This window comes from Borostomias antarcticus (genome assembly GCF_949987555.1).
Source record: "Borostomias antarcticus genome assembly, chromosome: 13".
In the NCBI taxonomy this organism is placed as follows: domain Eukaryota; kingdom Metazoa; phylum Chordata; class Actinopteri; order Stomiiformes; family Stomiidae; genus Borostomias; species Borostomias antarcticus.
Genome location: NC_140246.1, coordinates 33,369 through 60,868, shown reverse-complemented (window position 1 = coordinate 60,868; position 27,500 = coordinate 33,369). Strand labels below are relative to the sequence as shown.

At 49.9% G+C, this 27,500-nt stretch overlaps 1 protein-coding gene across 1 annotated transcript in view; it reads right to left on the bottom strand.

Moving 5' to 3' along the window:
* Positions 1 to 27,500, bottom strand: part of wnk1b (WNK lysine deficient protein kinase 1b) — a gene marked incomplete at both ends in the record, with an annotated part of 64,668 nt that overhangs the window by 8,895 nt on the left and 28,273 nt on the right. The window contains 14 exon segments of the mRNA XM_084447648.1: positions 720 to 894; positions 1,107 to 1,235; positions 4,266 to 4,317; positions 4,409 to 4,513; positions 4,729 to 4,845; positions 6,202 to 6,358; positions 6,496 to 6,569; positions 7,888 to 8,199; positions 13,137 to 13,217; positions 15,330 to 16,030; positions 16,118 to 16,721; positions 23,896 to 24,077; positions 24,234 to 24,615; positions 26,096 to 26,315. Of these exon segments, the coding sequence (XP_084303774.1) occupies positions 720 to 894; positions 1,107 to 1,235; positions 4,266 to 4,317; positions 4,409 to 4,513; positions 4,729 to 4,845; positions 6,202 to 6,358; positions 6,496 to 6,569; positions 7,888 to 8,199; positions 13,137 to 13,217; positions 15,330 to 16,030; positions 16,118 to 16,721; positions 23,896 to 24,077; positions 24,234 to 24,615; positions 26,096 to 26,315 (3,291 nt within the window).

Sequence of the window (27,500 nt, the reverse complement as noted above, 5' to 3'; positions counted from 1 at the left end):
TCTGGAGCTGAGGTTGGGTCAGGAGCTGGGGTTGGGTCTGGAGCTGAGGTTGGGTCTGGAGATGAGTTTGGGTCTGGAGCTGAGGTTGGGTCAGGAGCTGGGGTTGGGTCGGGAGCTGATGTTGGGGCTGGAGCTGAGTTTGGGTCGGGAGCTGAGTTTGGGTCGGGAGCTGATGTTGGGGCTGGAGCTGAGTTTGGGTCGGGAGCTGATGTTGGGGCTGGAGCTGAGTTTGGGTCAGGAGCTGAGTTTGGGTCAGGAGCTGAGTTTGGGTCAGGAGCTGAGTTTGGGGCTGGAGCTGAGTTTGGGGCTGGAGCTGAGGTTGAGTTTGGGCCTGGGTCTGGAGCTGAGCCTGGGGGGCTAGCTGGGCATCCATGTGAGTGGGGGCAATGGTCTGGTGGAAAGTGGGCGGGGGGGAGGAGGAGGAGGCTGGAGGGGTGATGGACACACACGGCGGGGTGGAGGTGGGTGGGGGGGTGGAGGGCTCTGATGGCAGCGGCTGGGGCAAAAGACAGGTGGATGGGTCTATGCTGGCCTGAGGCTGGAGGGGGGCTTGGAGTAGAGGCTGGGGCTGAGGCTGGAGGGGGGCCTGGGCCTGGAGTAGAGGCTGGGGCTGAGGCTGGAGGGGGGCCTGGGCCTGGAGTAGAGGCTGGAGGGGGGCCTGAAGTAGAGGCTGGGGCTGAGTGTGGGGCTGGAGCTGGGGCTGGCTCTGAGGCTGGGGCTGAGGCTGGAGCTGAGGCTGGAAGGGGGGCTGGGTCGGGAAGGGGGGCTGGCAGGAGTGCATGGAGGCCGGGGCGGTGCTGGGCCCCGGGTCGTACTGGTTCTGGAGGAACTCGGAGAAGGCCTGCTGGAGAGACACGGCTGATGCAGACTGGGACAGGCCTACCGCCGAGGCTGCTGGGTAAAAGATCAAACACACACCCACACACACCCACACCCACACACACCCACACACACACACACACACAAAAACTGATTGAATTCCCCATACAGTGAATCAGTCTTTATTAAATCAACTTTATCTGACTAACATTAGGTGTACGGAGTGTGTGTGTGTGTGTGTGTGTGTGTGTGTGTGTGTCAGAGCGCACAGCAGGCCCTGTGCTCACCGGTGGGCGTGGCCTGTGTGTCCTGGGAGGGAACAGGGGGCGGAGGGAGGCGTGGCTCCGGTACGGGACTGACGATGAACCTCCGGCCGGCCGAGTGAACCACCTGGGCCGCTCCACTGGGGGGCACTTCTGGGAGGGTGGGGGGAGGAGGGAGGAAGGGAGAGGTGACGGAGGAAAGAGAGAGTAGTTGAGGGGAGGAGAGAGAGAGCGGTGGTGAGTTGTACACTGGAGCCAGGCTGAGATGAGGAGGTCACTAACAGACAAGCTACCCTGGGGTCAAAAGGGTCAAAGACCAGCCTCTCTCAGTCTAATGTGTGGTAGTTTTAATGTGTGGTAGTTATAATGTGTGGTAGTTTTAATGTGTGGTAGTTTGAATGTGTGGTAGATATAATGTGTGGTAGTTTTAATGTGTGGTAGTTTTAATGTGTGGTAGTTCTAATGTGTGGTAGTTTTAATGTGTGGTAGTTTTAATGTGCGGTAGTTTTAATGTGCGGTGGTTTTAATGTGTGGTAGTTTTAATGTGTGGTAGTTTTAATGTGTGGTAGTTTTAATGTGTGGTTGTTTTCATGTGTGGTAGTTTTCATGTGTGGTAGTTTTCATGTGTGGTAGTTTTCATGTGTGGTAGTTTTCATGTGTGGTAGTTTCAATGCGTGGTAGTTTTAATGCGTGGTAGTTTTAATGTGGTAGTTATAATGTGTGGTAGTTTTAATGTGTGGTAGTTTTAATGTGTGGTAGTTTTAATGTGGTAGTTTTAATGTGTGGTAGTTTTAATGTGGTAGTTATAATGTGTGGTAGTTTTAATGTGTGGTAGTTTCAATGTGTGGTAGTTTTAATGTGTGGTAGTTTTAATGTGTGGTAGTTATAATGTGTGGTAGTTTTAATGTGTGGTAGTTTTAATGTGTGGTAGTTATAATGTGTGGTAGTTTTAATGTGTGGTAGTTTCAATGTGTGGTAGTTTTAATGTGTGGTAGTTTTAATGTGTGGTAGTTATAATGTGTGGTAGTTTTAATGTGTGGTAGTTTTAATGTGTGGTAGTTATAATGTGTGGTAGTTTTAATGTGTGGTAGTTTTAATGTGTGGTAGTTTTAATGTGTGGTAGTTTTAATGTGTGGTAGTTTTAATGTGTGGTAGTTTTAATGTGTGGTTGTTTTAATGTGTGGTTGTTTTAATGTGTGGTAGTTTTCATGTGTGGTAGTTTTCATGTGTGGTAGTTTTCATGTGTGGTAGTTTTCATGTGTGGTAGTTTCAATGTGTGGTAGTTTTAATGTGTGGTAGTTTTAATGTGGTAGTTATAATGTGTGGTAGTTTTAATGTGTGGTAGGTTTAATGTGTGGTAGTTTTAATGTGGTAGTTTTAATGTGTGGTAGTTATAATGTGTGGTAGTTTTAATGTGTGGTAGTTTCAATGTGTGGTAGTTTTAATGTGTGGTAGTTTTAATGTGTGGTAGTTTTAATGTGTGGTAGTTATAATGTGTGGTAGTTTTAATGTGTGGTAGTTTTAATGTGTGGTAGTTTTAATGTGTGGTAGTTTTAATGTGTGGTAGTTTTAATGTGTGGTAGTTTTAATGTGTGGTTGTTTTAATGTGTGGTTGTTTTAATGTGTGGTAGTTTTCATGTGTGGTAGTTTTCATGTGTGGTAGTTTTCATGTGTGGTAGTTTTCATGTGTGGTAGTTTCAATGTGTGGTAGTTTTAATGTGTGGTAGTTTTAATGTGGTAGTTATAATGTGTGGTAGTTTTAATGTGTGGTAGTTATAATGTGTGGTAGTTTTAATGTGTGGTAGTTTTAATGTGTGGTAGTTATAATGTGTGGTAGTTTTAATGTGTGGTAGTTTCAATGTGTGGTAGTTTTAATGTGTGGTAGTTTTAATGTGTGGTAGTTATAATGTGTGGTAGTTTTAATGTGTGGTAGTTTTAATGTGTGGTAGTTTTAATGTGTGGTAGTTTTAATGTGTGGTAGTTTTAATGTGGTAGTTATAATGTGTGGTAGTTTTAATGTGTGGTAGTTTCAATGTGTGGTAGTTTTAATGTGTGGTAGTTTTAATGTGTGGTAGTTATAATGTGTGGTAGTTTTAATGTGTGGTAGTTATAATGTGTGGTAGTTTTAATGTGTGGTAGTTTTAATGTGTGGTAGTTTCAATGTGTGGTAGTTTTAATGTGTGGTAGTTTTAATGTGTGGTAGTTATAATGTGTGGTAGTTTTAATGTGTGGTAGTTATAATGTGTGGTAGTTTTAATGTGTGGTAGTTTTAATGTGTGGTAGTTTTAATGTGTGGTAGTTTTAATGTGTGGTAGTTTTAATGTGTGGTAGTTTTAATGTGTGGTAGTTTTAATGTGTGGTAGTTTTAATGTGTGGTAGTTTTAATGTGGTAGTTCTAATGTGTGGTAGTTTTAATGTGGTAGTTCTAATGTGTGGTAGTTTTAATGTGTGGTAGTTTTAATGTGGTAGTTTTAATGTGTGGTAGTTTTCATGAGTGGTAGTTTTCATGTGTGGTAGTTTTAATGTGTGGTAGTTTTAATGTTTTAATGTGTGGTAGTTTTATTGTGTGGTAGTTTTCATGTGTGGTAGTTTTAATGAGTGGTAGTTTTAATGTGTGTTAGTTTTAATGTGTGTTAGTTTTAATGTGTGGTAGTTTTAATGTGTGGTAGTTTTAATGTGTGGTAGTTTTAATGTGTGGTAGTTTTAACGTGTGGTAGTTTTAATGTGTGGTAGTTTTAATGTGTGGTAGTTTTATTGTGTGGTAGTTTTATTGTGTGGTAGTTTTCATGTGTGGTAGTTTTAATGAGTGGTAGTTTTAATGTGTGTTAGTTTTAATGTGTGGTAGTTTTAATGTGTGGTAGTTTTATTGTGTGGTAGTTTTCATGTGTGGTAGTTTTAATGTGTGGTAGTTTTAATGTGTGGTAGTTTTATTGTGTGGTAGTTTTCATGTGTGGTAGTTTTAATGTGTGGTAGTTTTAATGTGTGGTAGTTTTAACGTGTGGTAGTTTTAATGTGTGGTAGTTTTAATGTGTGGTAGTTTTAATGTGTGGTAGTTTTAACGTGTGGTAGTTTTAATGTGTGGTAGTTTTCTCTCTGTTGCTCTCTCTGCAGGTGCTCATATGTGGTCAGAGCTGCTGCTAATCTGTGCTTGTTCAAGAGAGAACAGAGCAGGTGTGGTTCTACCTGGAAGGGGTAAGGAGGAGGCGGGGGTCTGCTGCTCAAGGTGACCAATCATCTGTGGGTACAACATGGAGCCAGAATGAGATACAGGAGCGAGGACCAATCAGAGGACGGGACGTAGAGGCGTGGTGATTGGCCGAGCTTACCTGGCTACTGCCGTCCCTCTCCATCTCGTCGGCCATCTCGATGACCTCACGGATCTGCTCGATGAACGACTCCCTCTCGCTCTCCAGGATGAACTCGCTCTGGACCTGGGGTCACACACGCACACACACGCACACACACACACACACACACTACGGTCAACACAAACACCTCTCAGAATCACCACCGTACTACAGAAAGAGAGGAGGGAGAGAGTGAAGGAGGGAGGGAGAGCTAGACAGAGAGAGAGGAGGAGGGAGGGAGAGAGCGAGCTAGAGGGAGACAGGGAAAGAGAGAGACAGAGAGAGAGGTGGATATGCACCATGATATGTGCTATCTCCTCTGGGTTGTCTCCGTCCAGGTCAAACTTGAAGGTCACCATCTTCCTGTTGTGCGTTTCCAGCTGGCACTCTGCCACCCTGTCTCCCATGTTGGAAATCTGAGGAAGGAAAGGCACGGTTATGTGTAGAACATTTCAGCAGCAAGGCAATTCAAAGTGCTTCACATGAGACATTAAAAGCATCAAGACAAAGTGCAAGAAACACATTATAAAAGGTCATATAGTATAAAACGAAATGCAAAAAAGCACATTATAAAAGGACATTTACAACAAAATCCAGGAAAAATAAAATACAAGAATAAAAGTTACAGTGCAGTGTAAGAATGAAAGATTAATTATTATTTGATTTAATAAAAAGCAGCGGTTTGTTCCAGATATGTGGACCATAAAAACTGAACCTTCTCCATGTTTTGTTTTAACTCTGGGGACAGAAAGCAGGCCTGTGCCAGACGACCTGAGAGGTCTGGATGGTTCATAACGTAGCAGCAGATCAGAAATATATTTTGGCCCTGAACCATTCAGTGCTTTATACACCAACAGCAGTATTTTAAAGTAAATTCTTTGACAGACAGGAAGCCAGTGTAAAGACTTCAGAATCAGCTGCAGCTGTCTGATTGATTTTGTAGAGAGACCTGTAAACACACCGTTAGGGTAGTCAAGTCTACTGAAGATAAACGCATGGACAGGTTTTTCCAGATCCCGCTGAGACTTAAATCCTTTAATCCTTGATATATTCTTCAGGTGATAGAAGGCTGACTTTGTAATTGACTTAATGTGGCTGTTGAAATTCAGGTCTGAGTCCATGACTACACCAAGATTTCTGGCTTCGTTTGTGGTTTTTAGCATTACTGATTGAAACTGGGCGCTGACTTTTAATCGTTCTTCTTTGGCTCCAAAGACAATTACTTCAGTTTTATTTTTGTTTAGTTGAAGAAAGTTCTGACACATCCAATCATTGATTTGTTCAATGCACTTACTCAGCGCTTGTATGGGATTCTAGTCCCCTGGTGTTATAAATGTGTGTGTCATCTGTGTAGCTACAGTGTGGTTACATAGTCTGTTGTTTTCCTGAGCTGTGGGGTGGGAATCCTGACAGGAAGACATCAAAACTAGTATTTAGTGCCAGGAAGTTCTTCAGCTGTTGAAAAACTGCTTTTTCAAGGATTTTACTTAAAAACAGGAGGTTTGATGTGGGCCTATAATTGTTGATTTGTGAGTAGAGGAAGAGAGAAGGGTAGAGTGCAGATGGAGGGAGGGAGTGATATGAGGGTTCAGGTGAGGGGATGAAGAGAATAGCTCTTTATTCTAAGACTAAGAACACTGGATTTGTGAATTCATAGATTCATTCATTCATTCCCTGTCCAAGAGGCCCTTCCTGGCCCTCTCTTTCTTTGGGACGATACGATTGGATGCAACTTGGTCGTTGTTGTGTACTGTCATGGAGGGAGTTCTTACATTGAGGACGTTGAGCTTGGCTTTGGTGGTCTTGTCCTGGCGTGATCGGCTTCGGACGGAGCGTCGCTGGTGGCGTTTGATGGAGCGGCCCTCGTGCCTGCCCCCCCCACCGCCCTCGTTGCCGTCACTCAGGCCCGATGCCACGTCCGATTGGCCGCTGATGGAGGCGCACGCGCAGATGGACAGCTTATTAAGCCACAATGACCCAACGACTCGCTTGAATCAGATGATCGGTGTGTGTTTGTGTCATGTGTGTGTGTGTGTGTAAGTGTGTGTTTGTGTGTCTGTACTTACCTTTCCATAGACAAGGACACTTGTGGTGGCTGTAACTGGGTCAGGTCTGAAGACTGGGAGGCAGGTGGACATGCCTGGAACATACATGTGCAACATTACTGTACATACTGTACATGGACAGGCCAAGAGGCACATGTGCTCCTAACAACGGTCAGGGGAAAGGAAAAGCCAAAAGGAAAGCAAAGTATGTAATCATGAGAGAAGAGCAGCTTTAAGAAAAGGGTCAGACTGGCGAGTTTGCATTCATGACTCTACAGTACAAGAACAACTAACAACTATCACCACTCCTCAGAAAGAGAGGTCCATGTTTTTCCTACCAATTCATATCCAGAACTACGTAGGAATCTTCTAGGGCTGTACACGACTCGACTGGTGTGTCCAATCAGATTCGCCTGTTCAAAGCAGAGATTCGACGATTCGTTCCTCCTTATTTTTTGTGTGTTTTCTTTTCCTCATACGGGGGGAGATACGAGGGGAGACCTGAGTCTGAGCTGTGAAACTTTAAACTCAAACTCACAGGCAGGGCTGAACATGAACACCTGCCACCGGACAAATGCAGGTACAATTTCCAATTGGCGACTAGATTTGGAAGACTATCTGAAACAAATATAGACTTGGCCGGTAGATTTAGATCTACAGTCCCCTTGGCAGGTGACTCACCGTGAGCCTAAAGGTTAATTTTCACCCCTGCTCACAGGCAGCACAATAACAGACGCCTGTTTTTCTTGCTAAATATGAATCATCTGCCCACATGGTCCATCTACTTCAGATGCCCCCATGTTTCTATGCAGCGTTTCCCACAGCCAACGGTCGGGCGATTTGACGACTGCGCTTTTCAAAGCGTGTGAATAGGCTCTGCGTTGGGCAGCAGTCAACAAGGACATGTTTTAACTGTCACTAAAGCATTTTCATGGTCTATGGGGGAAAAATATACTCTCCAGCGGATACCTTAGTTAAATACATGAAGAATGATCTAGGAAAGCAGTTTTGTGCTTGGGGAAATGTATGTGCTTGCTGGCCCACAGTAGGCTAGGCCCACCAGCACATCTTGATGGTGGAGCAAAAAAAACGACTGCTCGACTTGAGAATCTCAGTCGACTCGAGGGTCTCCGACTGATGATTCGACTCGTCGACGTTCAGGGAGCAGCCCTAGAACCTTCCTTCCTGGACACAACCACAGGACTAAGCCAGCTAGTCGTAAATAATGTGGCATATCCACCGAAGACACAGGCCTCATAAAATGTAATGATCATAGCACCGCAATTTAATGAAACTACTACATGCAGCCAGGAATTCTAGAACATTCTCTCTGAGCTCTCGTCATGCTGCAGGGTTGACTTGATGGGACATGTGGGTTGGTTTGTTATGGGGTTTTGGGTAGTCCATCAATACCTTGGGTGGGGCTTCTCCAGTCTGGGAGGGCCCTGGGGGCGCGGCGGCTATGCTGATGATTGGCACCACGGCGGCCAATGGCTGAGGCATCATTTGTGGCGTGGGGGCGGGCGGAGGCGCCTGATTGGCTACAGGTATTGACCCAGGAGGCGGAGCTACTATGGCTGACCCTAGCGGGGGCGGGGTCAGCGGGGCGCTCGGTCCCACGGCCCCGGTCGTCACGGTAGCCGGGAGTGGCGGCGGAGCGAGATTCACCTGCGCTGCGGAGACAGGAAGTCCGGCTGAGGAGGTGGGCGGAGCTACGCTGGCGGGCTGGGGGTGGGAGGAGGAGGGGGAGGAGGGTCAGGATAGGGTGCAGTTACTCAATCCCTCGCTACAGCGTGAAGTTACCCTCCCACAGGTGCTGGTCTGGGTTTGAAGGTTTTTGGGGGCGTATGGTGACTCATGGTCAGTATAGAGAGCAGCTGAGCCTGGGGGTAGCCTCACCCTGGGGGTAGCCTCACCCTGGGGGTAGCCTCACCCTGGGGGTAGCCTCACCCTGGGGGTAGCCTCACCCTGGGGGTAGCCTCACCCTGGGGGTAGCCTCACCCTGGGGGTAGCCTCACCCTGGGGGTAGCCTCACCCTGGGGGTAGCCTCACCCTGGGGGTAGCCTCACCCTGGGGGTAGCCTCACCCTGGGGGTAGCCTCACCCTGGAGATCATGGGAACCGGGCCCCAGTGGTAGAGGGTCAACATGGCGACTACTACAGGGACACCTCCAGGTTCAGCACACCTACCGCAAGTCACAGGCCAAGACACGACCATGCGCCCACACACTAGCAGCCACTTAAACAGGTACCAGCCACGACACGACAGCAGTGTTGACTAGCCTGAACGCTAAGATGAGAAGTCTACAGGGACACTAATACTACCACTACTAATACTACCACTACTAATACTACCACTACTAATACTACCACTACTAATACTACCACTACTAATACTACCACTACTACTACTACTACTACTACTACTACTACTACTACTAATACTACCACTACTAGTACTACCACTACTAATACTACCACTACTACTACTACTACTACTACTACTACTACTACTACTACTACCACTACTAATACTACTACTACTACTATACTACTACTAATACTACCACTACTAATACTACCACTACTAATACTACCACTACTAATACCACTACTAATACTACTACTACTACCACTACTAATACTACCACTACTACTACTACCACTACTACCACTACTACTACCACTACTAATACAACCACTACTACTACTACTACTACTACTACTACTACTACTAATACTACCACTACTAATACTACAACTACTAATACTACCACTACTAATACTACCACTACTACTACTACCACTACTAATACTACCACTACTACTACTACTAATACTACCACTACTACTACTACTACTACTACTACTACTACTACCACTACTAATACTACCACTACTAATACTACCACTACTAATACCACTACTACTAATACTACCACTACTAATACTACCACTACTAATACTACCACTACTAGTACTACCACTACTAATACTACCACTACTAATACTACCACTACAACTACTACCACTACTAATACTACCACTACTAATACTACCACTACTAGTACTACCACTACTAATACTACCACTACTAATACTACCACTACTAGTACTACCACTACTACTACCACTACTAATACTACCACTACTAATACTACCACTACTACTACTACCACTACTAATACTACCACTACTAATACTATACTATTACTACTACTACTACTACTACCACTACTACTACTACTAGTACTACCACTACTAATACTACCACTACTAATACTATACTATTACTACTACTACTACCACTACTAGTACTACCACTACTAATACTACCACTACTAGTACTACCATTACTAATACTATTACTTCTACTAATACTACCACTACTAATACTACCACTACTAATACTACCACTACTACTACTACCACTACTAATACTACCACTACTAATACTACTACTACTACTACTACTACTACTAATACTACCACTACTAATACTACCACTACTAATACTACTACTACTAATACTACCACTACTAATACTACCACTACTAATACTACCACTACTAATACTACCACTACAACTACTACCACTACTAATACTACCACTACTAATACTACCACTACTAATACTACCACTACTAGTACTACCACTACTAATACTACCACTACTAATACTACCACTACTAATACTACCACTACTAGTACTACCACTACTAATACTACCACTACTAATACTACCACTACTAGTACTACCACTACTACTACCACTACTAATACTACCACTACTAATACTACCACTACTACTACTACCACTACTAATACTACCACTACTAATACTATACTATTACTACTACTACTACTACCACTACTACTACTACTAGTACTACCACTACTAATACTACCACTACTAATACTATACTATTACTACTACTACTACTACCACTACTACTACCACTACTAGTACTACCACTACTAATACTACCACTACTAGTACTACCATTACTAATACTATTACTACTACTAATACTACCACTACTAATACTACCACTACTAATACTACCACTACTAGTACTACCACTACTAATACTACCACACACAGGCCAGGACTACATGGGTCAAACAAACACACCACAGAACACAAGGGCAACATGACGCCACAGTAGAAAAACAACAAAGAAGTTATACCTGTCGCATACATCACACACACACACACACACACACACACACACACACACACACACACACACACACACACACACACACACACACACACACACTTTTCACACACAAACACACACACACACGCTCACACGCTCACACACACACACACAGTCCCTGAGTGACAGTGTACCTGGGCCAGAGCTAACGTTAGCTGAGCTGCCTGGTAGAGAGAGCAGAGGTCAACACTGGGAGAGGGAGTCATGACAGGAGTGCTCCGCTCACTAGAAGACCACTAGGGGCCACACACACACACACACACGCACACACACACACACGCACGCACGCATACACACGCACACGCACACACACACACACGCACACCAGACAGGCAGGCAGGCAGCAGGCACATGGAGAAGGCAGTCAAAAGGAGAAAAGACAGCAGGATGGAAAGTGAAGTCAGGATGATGAAGAGTTAAATTAAACAGTCGGCAGAAGCAGACAGCATCATCCACTAGACAAGACCATGGTGTGTGTGTGTGTGTGCATGTCTCTTTACGTGTGTGTGTGTGTGTTTGTGCATGTCTCTGTACATGTGTGTGTGTGTCTGTGTTTGTCTGTTTCTATGTATCTTTGTGTGTGTGGGTGTGTGTGGGGGGCGTACTGTATGTGTGTCTGTATCTGTATGTGTGTGTGTATGTGTGTGTGTCTGTATGTATGTATGTCTGTGTGTGTGTGTGTGTGTACACACGTGTGTCTGTCTGTAACGTTATGTGTGTGTGTGTGTGTGTGTGTGTGTGTATTGTGACGACCAGCAGGGCCTGCCCATTAGGCTGGCAAGATGAACCAGGCCGGGAGCCCTACATAAGAGAGACCGCTAGCTGGTCTCTCCCCCCCCTCCAGCCCGGCGCCGACCACGCCTCTTTTCCTTCAACTTTAAATCAACTTTTGTTCCTTTTTATCTACAACTGTGTCGACTCCATGTTTGTTATTGGTCTGAGAGCCAGGATGTGTGTGTACATGTGTGTCTGTCTGTAACGTTATGTGTGTGTGTGTGTGTGTGTGTGTGCGTGTGTGTGTGTGTGTGAGTGTGTGTGTGCCTACCTGTGCGGGCTGGCTGGCCTGCTGTAGTGTGCTGTGGGGGGGGCTGTGCACCACGGCGCCCCCCCCTGAATGGTGCTGCTGCTGCTGGGGGGGCAGCGGCTGGGTGGGGGGGGGCAGGGAGGCCTGGGGGGGCATCTGGGGGAGAGGCAGAGGGAACCGGAGGGTTCAGGCAAGCGCTTGGCAAGGCACCTCATACCTCCATCAGCTGGCTACAGAGGAACGGGGCGACGCCCGGGGGTAGAGGAGGCGTTGGGCGACGCCCCGCTACCGATGGAAATATGACACATGACGGCGCCATCGAGACGGCTTACCTGAGCACGGCAGCCATGACAACAACAACAACAACAACATTCACTTGAACACGCAAAGGTGAAGAGTTTCGGTCACAGTTTCTGTATCTGGTCAAAGCAACAGGAAGTCTGTTGGAATGAGAGGGCAAAGCCAAGAAAAAAGGGGGGGGGAGAGAGAGAGAGAGAGAGAGAGAGAGAGAGAGAGAGAGAGAGAGAGAGAGGGAGAGAGAGAGATGGGCGGGGGGTCTATCTGTAGATAGGTAGATGTAGAATATGTAGAGATTCAGAGAGAGGAGATAGAGAGATAGAGAAGAGCCCGTTTGAGAGGGAGGGAGAGAGAGAGAGAGAGAGAGAGAGAGGGAGAGAGAGAGAGAGAGGGAGGGAGAGAGAGAGAGAGAGAGAGAGAGAGAGAGAGAGAGAGATGGGGGGGTCTATCTGTAGATGTAGAGATTCAGAGAGAAAGAGATAAGAGAGAGAAGAGCCCGTTTGAGAGTAGAGAGGTTCTGGGTTCTGTACCTGCAAGAGGGGCGCTGTGCTGTAGTAACCTCCACACTATAACACACAACACAATGAGAGAGAGAGAGAGAGGGAGAGAGGGAGAGAGGGAGAGAGGGAGAGAGGGAGAGAGAGAGAGAGAGAGAGGGAGAGAGAGAGAGAGAGAGAGAGGGAGATAGATAGAGGGGGAGATAGAGAGAGAGAGAGAGAGAGGGGGAGATAGAGAGAGAGGGAGATAGAGAGAGAGAGAGAGAGGGAGAGGGAGAGGGAGAGATGGAGGGAGAATGAGAGAGAGAGAGGGAGAGAGAGAGAGAGAGAGAGGGAGAGAGAGAGAGAGAGAGAGAGGGAGAGGGAGAGGGAGAGGGAGAGGGAGAGATGGAGGGAGAATGAGAGAGAGAGAGGGAGAGAGAGAGAGAGAGAGAGGGAGAGAGAGAGAGAGAGAGAGAGAGAGAGAGATGAAGACGCCCTGGCAGACCACAGTTGTCACGCGCAGGTTCACATGACTTAAAACAAAAAACAAATCAAAACCAACACAGTGTGTGTGTGTGTGTGTGTGTGTGTGTGTGTGTGTGTGTGTGCGTGTGTGTGTGTGTGTGTGTGCGGTATTTACCTGCTGTGTGGGGACGGGGGCCGTCTGGGAGGCGGGGGCCAGGGCGTGGCCAGAGCTGGGCTGGGGGGGGGGAGGCTGCCCCTACAACAGGACAGGCAGGGGGATGGCGTGGTAATGAGGAGGAAGAGGAGAGAGAGAGAGAAGAGAGAGAGAATAAAGAGAGAGAGAGAGAGAGAGAGAGAGAGAATAAAGAGAGAGGGAGAGAGAGAGAGAGAATAAAGACAGAGAGAGAGAGAGAGAGAGAATAAAGAGAGAGAGAGAGAGAGAGAATAAAGAGAGAGAGAGAGAGAGAATAAAGAGAGAGAGAGAGAGAGAGAGAATAAAGAGAGAGAGAGAGAGAGAGAGAATAAAGAGAGAGAGAGAGAGAGAGAATAAAGAGAGAGAGAGAGAGAGAATAAAGAGAGAGAGAGAGAGAGAGAGAATAAAGAGAGAGAGAGAGAGAGAGAGAGAATAAAGAGAGAGAGAGAGAGAATAAAGAGAGAGAGAGAGAGAGAGAGAATAAAGAGAGAGAGAGAGAGAGAGAATAAAGAGAGGGAGAGAGAGCCAATGGAAGGAATGTAAAACAGGAAGTCAGATCAGACCATGGCGCTGGGGTAATAAGCACAGCTCTTTGCAGCGCGTGCATTCACAAGGCCTCCGGGTGCTTCTACCAGTCTCTCCTTGTGCATGCACACACCCAGCCCAGCTACGCAGCGTAGAGCTAGCTAGGACGCTTGGGACAGGTCCCGGGGTCGGGTTAGTGGGGGGGGGGGGGGGGGGGTGAGTGGGCTTCATGCATGAGAGCTCGTAGGTGATGGGCTGCCTAGTGTGTGAATGTTAAAGCTCGACAGAGCAACATGAGAGGTGAGAGGTCGGTTGTGTCCCTTCAAAAATGGCGTAGTAAACATGGCGTGTGGGAGGTTTTTTGGGGGGGGTGGGGGGGGGTGTGGTGGACTCTCCAAGCCCTCCGGGGCGCGGGGAGAAGGGCCGGCGTTTCAGAGCTGAACCATCAACCCTTAGAAGGCTGCAGGCACGGATACTTGCCCCCAGGCCCAGGCTGCCCCAGGCATAGCTGCCCCAGGCTGACTACCTACCCCACCTCCCCTGGACTTCACAATAACAGGCCTTCACAGCACAAACACAAATAAACAAATAATAAAGAAAACAAGGAAATAAATGAAGAGTTTAAAGTGAAGAGCAGCGATGGGGCAGCAGAATGACTCTGATGATGTCAGCTGTCTGATGTGATCATGTCTCAGGGTTAAATGAGTGACCTTTGACCTCTTAGAGTGACCTCAAAGTCCTAGTGAGTGCCCTCAGTAACACTCCTCTACCGGGGCTCTGGACCACATGGAACAACGCAACAAAACAAAAACATTTTAACCCTTTCCAGCCGACTGACGCAGATTTAGCTACAGTAGCTATTATTATTAAAATAATATTTAAAAAAATAAATAAGGGGGTAAAAATATAATAAACACTTTGTTTGTGGGTTAACATAAGGAGACAGGCTGAGCCTTACAGGAAGCTGTCTAAACCCCCGTCTTTTTGTCGTATGTTTCTGTGTGTTTGTTCATACAAATCGTCAAAGTCACGTGGCGACAGGGCTGTGATTGGAATCTCTAAATCCTCCGTTTAGGAACAGGGCTTGAAGCCCATCTCCATCCGGAGAGGAAGGTGACCCCAGGAAATGTGATCCCATGATATAATCAACCGTATCCTCAGGTCCCGTCTCGTCACTATAGTGTCACTGAGGCCTTTTGGTGTGTGACTACAGCGCATGCCACCACAAGCTTTGGATTTGTATGCACGATTTGGCAATATTATACCAGACGATATTGATGCAAACACACATTTTCCCATATACAATCATATATGACACATACAAACAAAATCTTACTTACTGATATATACAACGCAAACCTGATACATAGGTGACAGATACACAAGATACACAGGGGGGTTTAAACAGCTGGTCTGTACAGTGAGGAACTCCCCCTGAGGACTCTGGAGATGGTACAGGCCCGTCTGGAAAGGGTTAAAATCACAACCACTAGAATGGACCAATCAGGTTGAACTCATAAGACGGTTGTCTGGTGGTGAGGCTGGAGGTTTGGGGGGTGAAGGCGAGGCTGGAGGTTTGGGGGGGTGAAGGCGAGGCTGTAGGTCGGGGGGGTGGAGGCGGGCGGGTTTAGTAGGAGTGTGTCTCTGTACCGGTGTGGGAGGGCCCTTCATGAGCAGGCTGGACTCAGGGTAGGCCAGCCCAACATCCTGGTACCCTAGTCCCGGCTCGTAGGCCCCCTGCAGGCCCGTCTGCCTGGCCCAGCTGGCCTGGAGGAGGCAGAGGTGCGAGGCCGCGCCCCCGGGGGGGTCCGCGAGGGTGGGGGGCACGAACAGGAAGGTCTGCTGGCTGGGCGGGTGCCCCTGGCCCTCGGCGCTGACCCCGCCGGCCTCGGCGCCGTAGCAGGCGGCGTGGGGGATGGACTGGGCCGGGGAGGGCTCGGCGCCGGGGTGGCGGTACGGCAGGGGCGGCGCCGGGGACTGGACCTCGCCGTTGTCGGAGGCCAGGGAGTCGCTGGAAGGTTCCGGGCTGCAGTCCTTGGCGTGGCCGTGCAGCAGCAGGCTCCCCGGGGGCAGGGGCAGCTCCGGGCTCAGGAAGCTGCACAGCTCCTCCGTGACGGGCTGGAGGCGGCTGTAGGAGCCCGACCCAGACCCAGACCCCGCCCCCCCGGCGCCGCCCTCCTCCAGGGGGAGGTCCATGGAGCCGCGGCGGGCCCGGAACAGTCTGCCCGCCAGCAGGGCGGGGTCGGTGGCGGCCGCCAGGCTGTGCACGTGGAAGTCAAACATGCTGCCAGGCGGCGGCGTGGGCGTGTCCATGGCGGGCGGGGCGGAGAGCGGGTAGGAGGGGTAGCAGCCTTGGTCGGCCGCCACCACCGAGGAGGAGGAGGAGGAGGAGGAGGAGGGGGGGGGCAGGGGCGAGGGCGGCAGGCCCGGGGCGGCGCCCATGGGGGGCAGCTGGGGGGCGGGGCTGTGCGCCCGGCGCAGGTGGGGGTGGAGGAGGGGCAGACCGGGGTCGTAGCCCAGGGAGGCGGCGGCCGCCTGGATCTGCTGGTGGAAGCTGATCTGACTCAGGTGATGCGCTGTCATGGAGTATCCGCCGTACGCCAGCGCCTCAAAGTGGTCCAGGAGCGCCGCTTGGTTCAGGCTCCGCCTCCTCATCGCCGCCGCCTCCTCCTGCTCGGCCCGCGGGTCCTTGTACCCGTAGAGGGGCTCCGGCGTGCCGGGGAGGTGCAGGGGCTCCCCCAGGCGTGGGGCGGCGTAGCCGGGCATCAGGTAGTGAGGGGCGGGGTCCACCTCCAGGCTGGAGAAGGGGTGCAGGCTGCTCCCATAGCGGGGGTAGGCGGGCTGGAAGTGGCGGGTGTGGGCCTCCAGGATGGAGGTGCTCTTCCGGCGCTGGGCGTTGTAGGCTTTGGGCGGGCCGGAGGGCGGAGGGGAGAAGGACACGGGTCGCTCCAGGATGGAGGGGAAGAAGAGGGGCGTGTCCGGGAGGCCCGGGGGGGCGGGGCCTCCTGCTCCGGCGCCGTACGCGTGAGGCACAGACTGCTGCTGCGGCATAAGATACATCAGCTTCATCAGGGAGAGACAGAGGCAGAATGAGAGAGGAGAGAAAGAGAGAGAGGGAGAGAGAGACACAGGAGAGGAGTAAAGACATCAAAAAGAACGAGACAGAGAGAGAGAAAGAGAGAGAGAAAGAGAGAGAGAGAAAGCAGTAATATACAGCACAACTCGTGCACAAAAGACCCTGAAAGGAAACCGTGAGAAAGAAGAATGGAGAGATCAGGGGAATGACAGAATGACTGAATGACAGACAGACAGAATGACAGACAGACAGACAGACAGACAGACAGACAGAATGACAGACAGACAGACAGAATGACAGACAGACAGAATGACAGACAGACAGAATGACAGACAGACAGACAGACAGACAGACAGACAGACAGACAGACAGACAGAATGACAGACAGACAGACAGAATGACAGACAGACAGAATGACAGACAGACAGACAGGTATGATAGCTTCTAGGTATGATATTAAATGCAGACATGGCAGAGAACTCCCAGTCATCAGACTCTCCATGCTTCTAGACTGCTCCGTGTTGATGATCATGAGGCATTCAGTATATTACAGCTATATACAGTATATATGCTCTCACTATGCATCGGTCCTTAATTCAAGGTTGCTCCATTAAGCTGAGGCAACTCAGTAGCCGTCATTATACTGTAACTGTGTCATTATGATTCATGTGGATTTTATAATGTTCCATGTCTGGATTTGTTTAGGCTACTTTGCTGGAAACGGTCCCACTGGGGAAGAGAATAATGTTTAAACTTGAACTAGACCCATCTGTCAAACTGGCCTGAGAATAAATATTTATACAGGGTATAAATAAAAAATAAATAAAAATAAAATAGGATTAACTTAATTGTTCTCAAGGGGCAAAACACACACAATGTTATTTCCAGAAAGGCCTAACATGCCAGGTTTGGACCACAGATGACCATTAAATGACATCTTATCTGATATCCAGGACCTTGTGACTGTGTGCTTAAGAGAGAGGACAGAGGCCTGTTGTCTGGACTGGGTCAGGTCTGGTCTGGGTCAGGTCTGGACTGGGTCAGGTCTGGTCTGGTCTGGTCTGGACGGGGTCAGGTCTGGACTGGGTCAGGTCTGGACTGGGTCAGGTCTGGTCTGGTCTGGTCTGGACGGGGTCAGGTCTGGACTGGGTCAGGTCTGGACTGGGTCAGGTCTGGACGGGGTCAGGTCTGGACTGGGTCAGGTCTGGACTGGGTCAGGTCTGGACTGGACTGGGTCAGGTCTGGACTGGGTCAGGTCAGGTCTGGACTGGGTCAGGTCTGGGTCAGGTCTGGTCTGGGTCAGGGCTGGACGGGGTCAGGTCTGGACTGGGTCAGGTCTGGACTGGGTCAGGTCTGGACTGGGTCAGGTCTGGTCTGGGTCAGGTCTGGACTGGGTCAGGTCTGGGTCAGGTCTGGACTGGGTCAGGTCTGGGTCAGGTCTGGACTGGGTCAGGTCAGGTCAGGTCTGGGTCAGGTCTGGACTGGGTCAGGTCTGGACTGGGTCAGGTCTGGACGGGGTCAGGTCAGGTCAGGTCTGGGTCAGGTCTGGACTGGGTCAGGTCAGGTCTGGACTGGGTCAGGTCTGGACTGGGTCAGGTCTGGACGGGGTCAGGTCTGGTCTGGTCTGGACTGGGTCAGGTCTGGTCTGGACTGGGTCAGGTCTGGTCTGGGTCAGGGCTGGACGGGGTCAGGTCTGGACTGGGTCAGGACTGGACTGGGTCAGGTCTGGACTGGGTCAGGTCTGGTCTGGTCTGGACTGGGTCAGGTCTGGTCTGGACTGGGTCAGGTCTGGTCTGGGTCAGGGCTGGACGGGGTCAGGTCAGGTCTGGACTGGGTCAGGTCTGGGCTGGGTCAGGTCTGGACGGGGTCAGGTCAGGTCTGGACTGGGTCAGGTCTGGACTGGGTCAGGTCTGGACTGGGTCAGGTCTGGGCTGGGTCAGGTCTGGACGGGGTCAGGTCTGGACTGGGTCAGGTCTGGACTGGGTCAGGTCTGGTCTGGGTCAGGGCTGGACGGGGTCAGGTCTGGACTGGGTCAGGTCTGGACTGGGTCAGGTCTGGACGGGGGTCAGGTCTGGTCTGGTCTGGACTGGGTCAGGTCTGGTCTGGACTGGGTCAGGTCTGGTCTGGGTCAGGGCTGGACGGGGTCAGGTCTGGACTGGGTCAGGACTGGACTGGGTCAGGTCTGGACTGGGTCAGGTCTGGTCTGGTCTGGACTGGGTCAGGTCAGAATACTAACTGTAGTGTAAAATAGCAGTACTGGGACCAGTCTTAGTACTGACTCTGTGTAGAAAGACTCTCTTAGTGTGGTGAGGTGTTCTTCCTGGGTGCAGGGCAGAGCAGCAGTGGGACAAGTCTAATGACTGGGGAGGTGCAGCACATCTGTATTTAATATGAACACAGGCCACCTGGAGAGAGAGAGAGAGAGAGAGAGAGAGGCCAGAGCCAAAATGGCCCCTCACTCGTGTCTGAAACCAAACTAGTCTAACTAACTCATCTACAAACCAGAGAGAGAGAGGGAGAGAGAGAGAGAGAGAGAGAGAGAGAGGCCAGAGCCAAAATGGCCCCTCACTCGTGTCTGAAACCAAACTAGTCCAACTAACTCATCTACAAACCAGAGAGAGAGAGGGAGAGGGAGAGTGGGGGAGAGATATAGAGAGAGAGAGAGAAGGGGAGAGAGAGAGACAGAGAGAAAGAGAGGGAGAGAGAGAGGTGGGGAGGTAGAGAGAGAGAAAGAGAGGAGAGAGAGAGAGGAGAGAGTGGGGGAGAGAGAGAGGGAGAGAGAGGAGAGAGAGAGAGAGAGAGAGGAGAGAGAGTGGGGGAGAGAGGGAGAGAGAGGTGAATAGTTAGGGAGAGAGAGAGGAGAGAGAGAGGAGAGAGTGGGGGAGAGAGAGGGAGAGAGAGGAGAGAGAGAGAGAGAGAGAGGAGAGAGAGTGGGGGAGAGAGGGAGAGAGAGGTGAATAGTTAGGGAGAGAGAGAGGAGAGAGAGAGGAGAGTGGGGGAGAGAGAGAGAGAGAGAGAGAGAGGAGAGTGGGGGAGAGAGAGAGAGAGAGGAGAGTGGGGGAGAGAGAGAGAGAGAGAGAGGAGAGTGGGGGAGAGAGAGAGAGAGGGAGAGAGAGAGAGGTGGGGAGGTAGAGAGAGGAGAGAGAGAGGTGAATAGTTAGGGAGAGAGAGAGGAGAGAGAGAGGAGAGTGGGGGAGAGAAGATGAGGGAGAGAGAGAGAGAGGAGAGAGAGAGGAGAGTGGGGGAGAGAGAGAGAGAGAGAGAGAGAGGAGAGTGGGGGAGAGAGAGAGAGAGAGGAGAGTGGGGGAGAGAGAGAGAGAGAGAGAGAGGAGAGTGGGGGAGAGAGAGAGAGAGAGAGAGAGAGGAGAGTGGGGGAGAGAGAGAGAGAGAGAGAGAGAGAGAGAGGAGAGTGGGGGAGAGAGAGAGAGAGAGAGAGAGAGAGAGAGGAGAGTGGGGGAGAGAGAGAGAGAGGGAGAGAGAGAGAGGTGGGGAGGTAGAGAGAGGAGAGAGAGAGGTGAATAGTTCAGGAGAGAGAGAGAGAGGGAGAGAGAGAGAGGAGAGAGTGGGGGAGAGAGAGAGAGAGAGAGAAGAGAGAGAGAGAGAGAGGAGAGATAGAGGAGAGAGAGAGAGAGAGAGAGAGAGAGGTGAATAGTTCAGGAGAGAGAGTAGGCCCTCTCAGTCCTAAACCAGGACGGTCTGTTCTCTGTACCGTAGCAGATGGTTTGCAGGAGTGTAGGATTGTTTACTGCCCATCTGAATGAGAGGGGCAAGCTGTCCCATCAGCCTGATTCAATCAGCCCTGGTAATACAGAGGAGCTGTGTGCTTTATGAGGCCGGGGTCAGCAGGTCAACCCATCCCTCCCTGCTAGTCTGAGTCCCACCACACGCTAACATACTGTAAACTACATAAACAGCTGTACAGTACATACAGTTCTGGCTCTGACCGGGCCAATCAGGGCTAACCCTGCCACTGCTAATCATTCAGTCTCTGAATCAATCATGTTCCGTTTAAATGCATGACGGCCTCCATCTACTCGTCCAGGGACACCGTACCACTGCATATGTGGAGCTCAGCCATCTCTAGAGGCATGCGGGTCTCTCTCTGACCCGTATCCCCAGCCTCAGACACCAGCGAGGCACCCTCACCCCTACAGACTGATCTCTCTGGTCCGTACCCCCAGGCTCAGACACCAGCGAGGCACCCTCACCCCTACAGACTGATCTCTCTGGTCCGTACCCCCAGGCTCAGACACCAGCGAGGCACCCTCCCCCTACAGACTGATCTCTCACCCGTACCCCCAGGCTCAGACACCAGCGAGGCACCCTAGCCCCTACAGACTGATCTCTCCGTCCCGTACCCCCAGCCTCAGACACCAGCGAGGCACCCTAGCCCCTACAGACTCATCTCTCCGTGACCTCCGGCTCCCCCCCTCCTCCAGGCCCGGTTCTCCCAGACACACTCAGACATACAGGGCTGTGAAACAGGGCGGGCAGGCTGGCCCTGCGCTGGCGGGGCCGGGGGGGCGTGGAGTGCAAAGGCAGGACGCTCTCCAGGGCCTTGGAGAGACGGCCCGCGAACGTGTCCCCGTCGGAGGAGCCCCAGCGCGGGGACAGGGGGCCGGAGGACGCGCCCGGCGGGGGGGTGGAGGGCGGCTCGGGGGGGCCGGCCAGCAGGGGGGAGGCGGAGGAAAAGTAGGGGACGCAAACGGACATGCTACGGCTGCGAGGACGACAGAGAGGAGGATGCTGTAGGAGGAGGAGGAGGAGGAGGAGGAGGAGGAGGAGGGTTAGCATTACAACACACAGGAACTACAACTCATAACACAAACTAAAACAATGAAAACAGTGAGACTAAAACTAACAAACTAACATTGAATGAAAAATTATAAACAAAACAAGTGTAAACAGAACAACGGCGAACACATTAACATGAAACAAAGATGGAGGCAAGATAAGAGAACCACAAGAAGACTTATAATATAGTGTCTCTAAGACTTATTGGGTAGGAAAGACATGAGGTGTCTACAAAGGAGTCTTTTTGATGATCAGAGAGACCAATATCTTTAAGATTAGAGAGAGGCGTTGAGATTATCTTCAGTAGTTATTGATTCAGGAGTCTCACTAAAGGCAGCCGTGCCCCTACGAGATGACGACGACACAAAGAAAATCACATTTAATTGATCAATTCTCCCTGTAGCAATCGATGAATCAATCAATTCTGATAAAGCTTGCACATGGTTAGAATCGTGTGAGAAAACATCCCGCAGGCTTCATCAGCGAGATGTTTTCCAGGACAGAATAAAGGTGAGACTACGGATCTAATGTGTGTTGAGATTTCTATCAATATACACGATCATCAGTCATAGTCAAGGGAAGCAAGTTGACATATATGACAAACAATGACCAAACAGTGCATTTGGAAAACAATAGACAAGCTGTATACAAAAGGGAACAAAAAACAACAACAAAGAATAAAGTAAACAACAACACCTACAGGATAACTTGAACCAAATGGAGACTCAGTGAGCAGACGCCACCATTCCCAGCAATCCCAGGGCCGCTACGTACAGACGCAGGGCGTGGTGAGAGAGAGACATGGAGGCCAGAAGACTCTTCATCCAGGTTCCTATCTATTTAAGTGCTTCAGAATATCTAGCTTGTCTATCTAGCTGCCATAGACAAAAGTACAGTATATGACGTACGTACGTGTAGAAGTCTAATGGAGGTACTGACTGAGCTAGGAGATGTTTTTGGTGTATCTGCTGTTCTACCACTGTGGGCAATGGGACACCCCCATTGGCTAGACCAATACAGCGAATGGTTCTGAATGCAGGAAATCAAACCAAAGGATGACTGTAGAAAGCCCCGCCCCCTACCTCCCTCCCGGATGGGATTGATGGGGCTCTGGCGGCGTGCACACAGCAGCCGTGTGTGTAAACAAAAATAAACAAACACAATAGTGGAAAACAACAACTCAGGAGAAAAACACAGTGAATAAAATGCGCCGTAGCTGGTTGGACAGGGTCGGGGGGTGGATATGAGGATGATGGAGGGATGTGGAGGAGGACAGGAGGGGTGGATGTGGTGGAGGTGCAGCGGAGAGGTTGAGTGTGTGAAAGAGAGGAAGATGACAAACTCAGAGGCTGGTTTGCTCTTCGTTCAGGTTTCCCCTGCATGCATCCTTCTGTCACTACTGAACATCACAATGGCTGATTCTGGAAATCTGAACCCATCACAATAACTAGATAAACAATGTAACATGCAATAACACACACACACACACACACACACACAAACACACACACACACACACACACAGTAAAATGGACTTCCACGTCGAGTGGACAGAAAAGGTCTATGGGGGGTGGGAAGTGCCACGTTTTGCAGGTGTGCGTGTGAGTGTGTGTGTGTACACACACTCACACGCACACCTGCAAAATGTGGCACTTCCCACCCCCCATACAGTATCTCATCCCGGTACTCACCTGTGTGTGTGTGTGTGTGTGTGTGTGTGTGTGTGTGAGGCCCCCTGCAGAAGACTGAAGTATGACAGCTGCTACTGAGCTTATTCTAACCTCTGTCTGGGTTTCTGACTGAACCCGCGGCCCACTCCGGCCCCAGGGGTCAGGGGTCAGACCCTCAGCATGATAACCCTCCAGCCTCCCGGCCTCTCTCGTCTGGGGCTGGGCCTTTGATGAGGCCCCTGCTCGGGGACAGCGCTGTGATGAACGCAGCCGCTAGCAGGCTCATGTCTCCACTCTGCCCTTTGACCTGCCTTGGCGCTGTTCTCTCTCCAGCTGCACATACCTACAGGCTTGTCTCTGAGGTGAACACAGCCCCTTGTGTGTACCCTGCCCCCCCTGCCTGCCCCCCCCCCCCCATCTAGCTGATAGCCCTCTGGAGACTAGCTCACCTACAGAAATGCTAACACGCTAAACGCTAGCTGATAGCTGTTGAATTCTGAACTTGCCAGTCTGAAGAGGTAAACGCTGCCTCTTTCACTCACCTCCTTCTTAATTCCATCGAAGTCTTCCAGAACTTTCTCTCGTCACGCATATAGAACACACACACACTCTTCATTCTTCTACTTGCTATACTGCCAATACCCGCCCCTGGTCTCGTTTTGATGACATCACTCACCATGGCCTGCTGTTGGTAGGCTGCATGCTGCTGCTGCTGTGGGGACTGAGGGGGGTAGGGGGCCGGGGGCTGGGCCTGGGGGGGGGGCTGGATGGGGGGGCAGCTGTAGGACATGGTCAGCTGACCCAGGTGAGACTCGGAGAACACAGAAGAACCCTGACCACTGTCCAGCACTCCTTCAGCTGGGGGGGAGCGGACAAAAAGGAAATGGAGGAAAAATACAGTTATTTATTAGTAAGAGAAAGACAAAGACGAACACACACACACACACACACACACACACACACACACACCACACACACACACACAATGAGGCCTTCTGCGTTCCTGGTCCTTACATGTCATGGAGATGCTGGCTTGCTGCTGCTGGTAGTGCAGCTGCTGCTGCTGCTGGTTCTGGTGCTGGTCCATCTCAGGGTCCTCTGGTTCTCCCAGGCTGGGCTGGGCCTGGAGCGAGCCAGGAGGCGGAGCTTGACTCTGGGCCTGGAGCGGGCTGGGAGGCGGAGCCTGACTCTGGGCCTGGAGCGGGCTGGGAGGCGGAGCTTGACTCTGGGCCGGGGGCTTGAGGGCCTCGGCCTGCTCCAGCTCCAGCCTCCTCTTCTCCTGCTCCTCCCTCACCAGCTGCCTCTGCTCTCGCTTGCGGCAGATCAGGGCCACGCGGTCCTTGATGGCCTTGGCCATGGTCTTGTGGTCGCCCTCGCACACGTAGCCTGACTCCACCTGGCGCAGACCGGGAGTCAAATCAAATCACATCAAAATGTATTCATAGAGCACGTTTAAAACGACAGCCAAAGTGCTGTACAAAGATGGGTCCTAGGTAACAACATTTCACAACAAAACAAGGAAATTACAGCAAAACAATACAGACATTGAACATGAACCAGGCTTGAGCACAGACTGGTTTAAACGCCAGGGAGGAAAGGAGGTTTTTAGGGAGGATTTAAACTCAAGGGTCTGAGAGGATCTAACATGGAGGGGCAGGTTGTTCCATAGCCTGGGGGAGATTGTCTTTTTCTTTTTCTGTCTTCTTCCGTGATGTTTCGCTTCGGTTTTCTCACCTCCGCCATGATATCATTGAGCTAAAAAACGCTTGATATCCATAGACGCTGGAATAGATACTAGCTACTGTGTTGTTTAAGCACAACGTTGCGCATGCGCACTTCGACAATGCTGCGTCCCGGGGGCGCAAGTTTTAAAAGGTAATAAATGTCAATGTATTATCTTTCTGAGTAGACTGTTTGGAGGATTCAGCTTACTTTTAGTAAATCTAACTGGAGAATTAGCACCAGACATGTTTGTCTAAATATCGCGATGTATTGCTTTAAGGAGGTCCTTAAACTAGGCCCGTCAACGCGGCAACGCTCGCAATTAATCCAGAAACTTTACCGGGTTAAAAAAAGCTAACAAAAATTAATCATATTACTAAATTTACCCAACTTTCTCCTGTAATTCCATACAGAACCTGTCTGGTTTACTGAAAGGCTGTGAAACTCTGATAAATTATCAGGCATGTGAAACACGGGTAATCAGTCTCCATGTCTTTCAGTAACTCAGCCAGGTAAACAATCACATACCCACTTGCTGAGACAAGGATGATTGAGGAGGTTTTGGTTGAGGCCTACGGCAACAAGCTTCCAGATGGAAGTGTGGATGGAGCTGAAGCACATATTATTGCAGTGATGTAGCCGACTGTCCTTCCAGAACATACCGCTGTTCTTTTATAGTTCCAACCACTTTGTCACGCATTTCTTCATTCAAACATTACACATAGGCCGAATTGTTTCCCCCCCCCCCAAAAAAAATACAAGTAAATACTATTTTAAACTTGTGATTAATCATGATTAATCACAGCTTATTATTGTGATTAACTTTTTAAATGTATTTTTAATCATAGACATCACTAGCTAGGGATTTCGAAGTTTCAAAAACATTGACACGTAAAATGCACATATCTAGGAAAAGTCATGAAAGCAGGGCGCTGTAACTTGAACGGTTGCAGAGAATTATTTTTTAATGTAGTTGCATGGGTCACTTGACCCACCCTCAGCTATTCTAGTGTTAACCAAGCCCTGTCAGCTCTGTGCTGAAAAATCCCTCCGTTCCTCCCTTCCCAACATGGCTGACGTGGTGTGACCCCTTCCCTTCCCAACATGGCCGACGTGTGGTGACCCCTTCCCCCCGGCCTGCGCCCGTGCCTCACCATTTCCTGCGCCACATCTTCGGGGACATCTTTGTTGAGGTCGAAGGAGAACTCGATGGCTTCGTTGTCTTTGTACTTCCCCTTGAGCTTCTTCACGTCTTCTATCCTGAGCCAGAGCTTGATGGCGATCATCTCCCCGTCGTCCTCCTCGGCCAGCTCCACGCGCACGCCCGTCTCCTCCTGGAAGAACGCATGGTTCAGCAGGGTCTTAATGGCATACCTGCAGAGAGAGAGGAAGGGAGGGAGAGAACATGAAAGAGGAAGAAGGGAAAAGAGGGAGAGATTGCACCACGGTCAGCCTGTTAGTGTTAACAAGGCGGAAGATTTGTGTTTACAGTGTGTGTGTGTGTGTGTGTGTGTGTGTGTGTGTGTGTGATGCCCAGGCAGCTGAACAATAGCTTCATATCAGTGAAGTGATCAACTGAGCGCTCATTGTCCAAACATCTGACTGGCACAGGCCCGGTGGAAGGCGATTGGCCGCCCTAGGCAACATAACGTCAGTGCGCCCGGGGGGAGGGGGGTGCTAGTGGACGATTCCAGGGTGCTAGAGGAGATTTGTGCGCCCCTAGTGCCTCGGCACCGTAGGCAATTGCCTTTGATGCCAAGTGGACCGCCCATGGACTGGCATGGTGACAGAAGACTTGTGTCTCCTCAAGACTCAGACAGATAACCGGGCGTAGAACCGACTCACCTGTCAGGGAGCGCTGCCCATCTTTCACTACAGGATCAAAACTCATCTCTTCAAGCAGTACTACAACAATCCTCCCGCCTAAGCACCTATTGTATTTTAGATTGCTATTCTTGCACTTTGCCTTCAGCACTAGATTATGCTCTTAGTCACTTGTCAGTTCTGGCAAGTAGTAGTACATTGGCTTTTCCTGCGTTAAAGGCAATTATTGTTAGTCGCTTTGGATAAAAGCGTCTGCTAAATGACTGATGCCCTGTGCCGGTCTGAGGAGGTTCTCAGCCCTCAACAGAGACCCCCAGACCAACTGAGGAGGAACGAGCTCCTAAACAACTTCACTTGACTGTTGGGGGTCCAAGTCCTGTCAAGGCCTTTCAATTTATCTGATACAGACACTTAATTAAACGTCCAATAACACCCAACAATAGAGAAGAGATTAGTCATCTTCTACAGCAGGAAACAGGGGAGGCAGAGTTCGTGTTTAGGCAAAGAGTGAGAGAGGAATTTGAGTTTGTTATCTCTGTACACAAACCGTGGAAGTGTTATGTTACGATTCACTGACGCGGAGGTGCGCACTGTATGTGTGTGTGTGTGTGTGTGTACTGTATGTGTGTATGCGTGTGTGTGTGTGTGTGTACAGTGACTCACCTCTCGTCCTTGTTCTGACGGATACATCCCTCAATGATCTCCTTCACTTCAGGTATGGCGACCTTGTCAAAG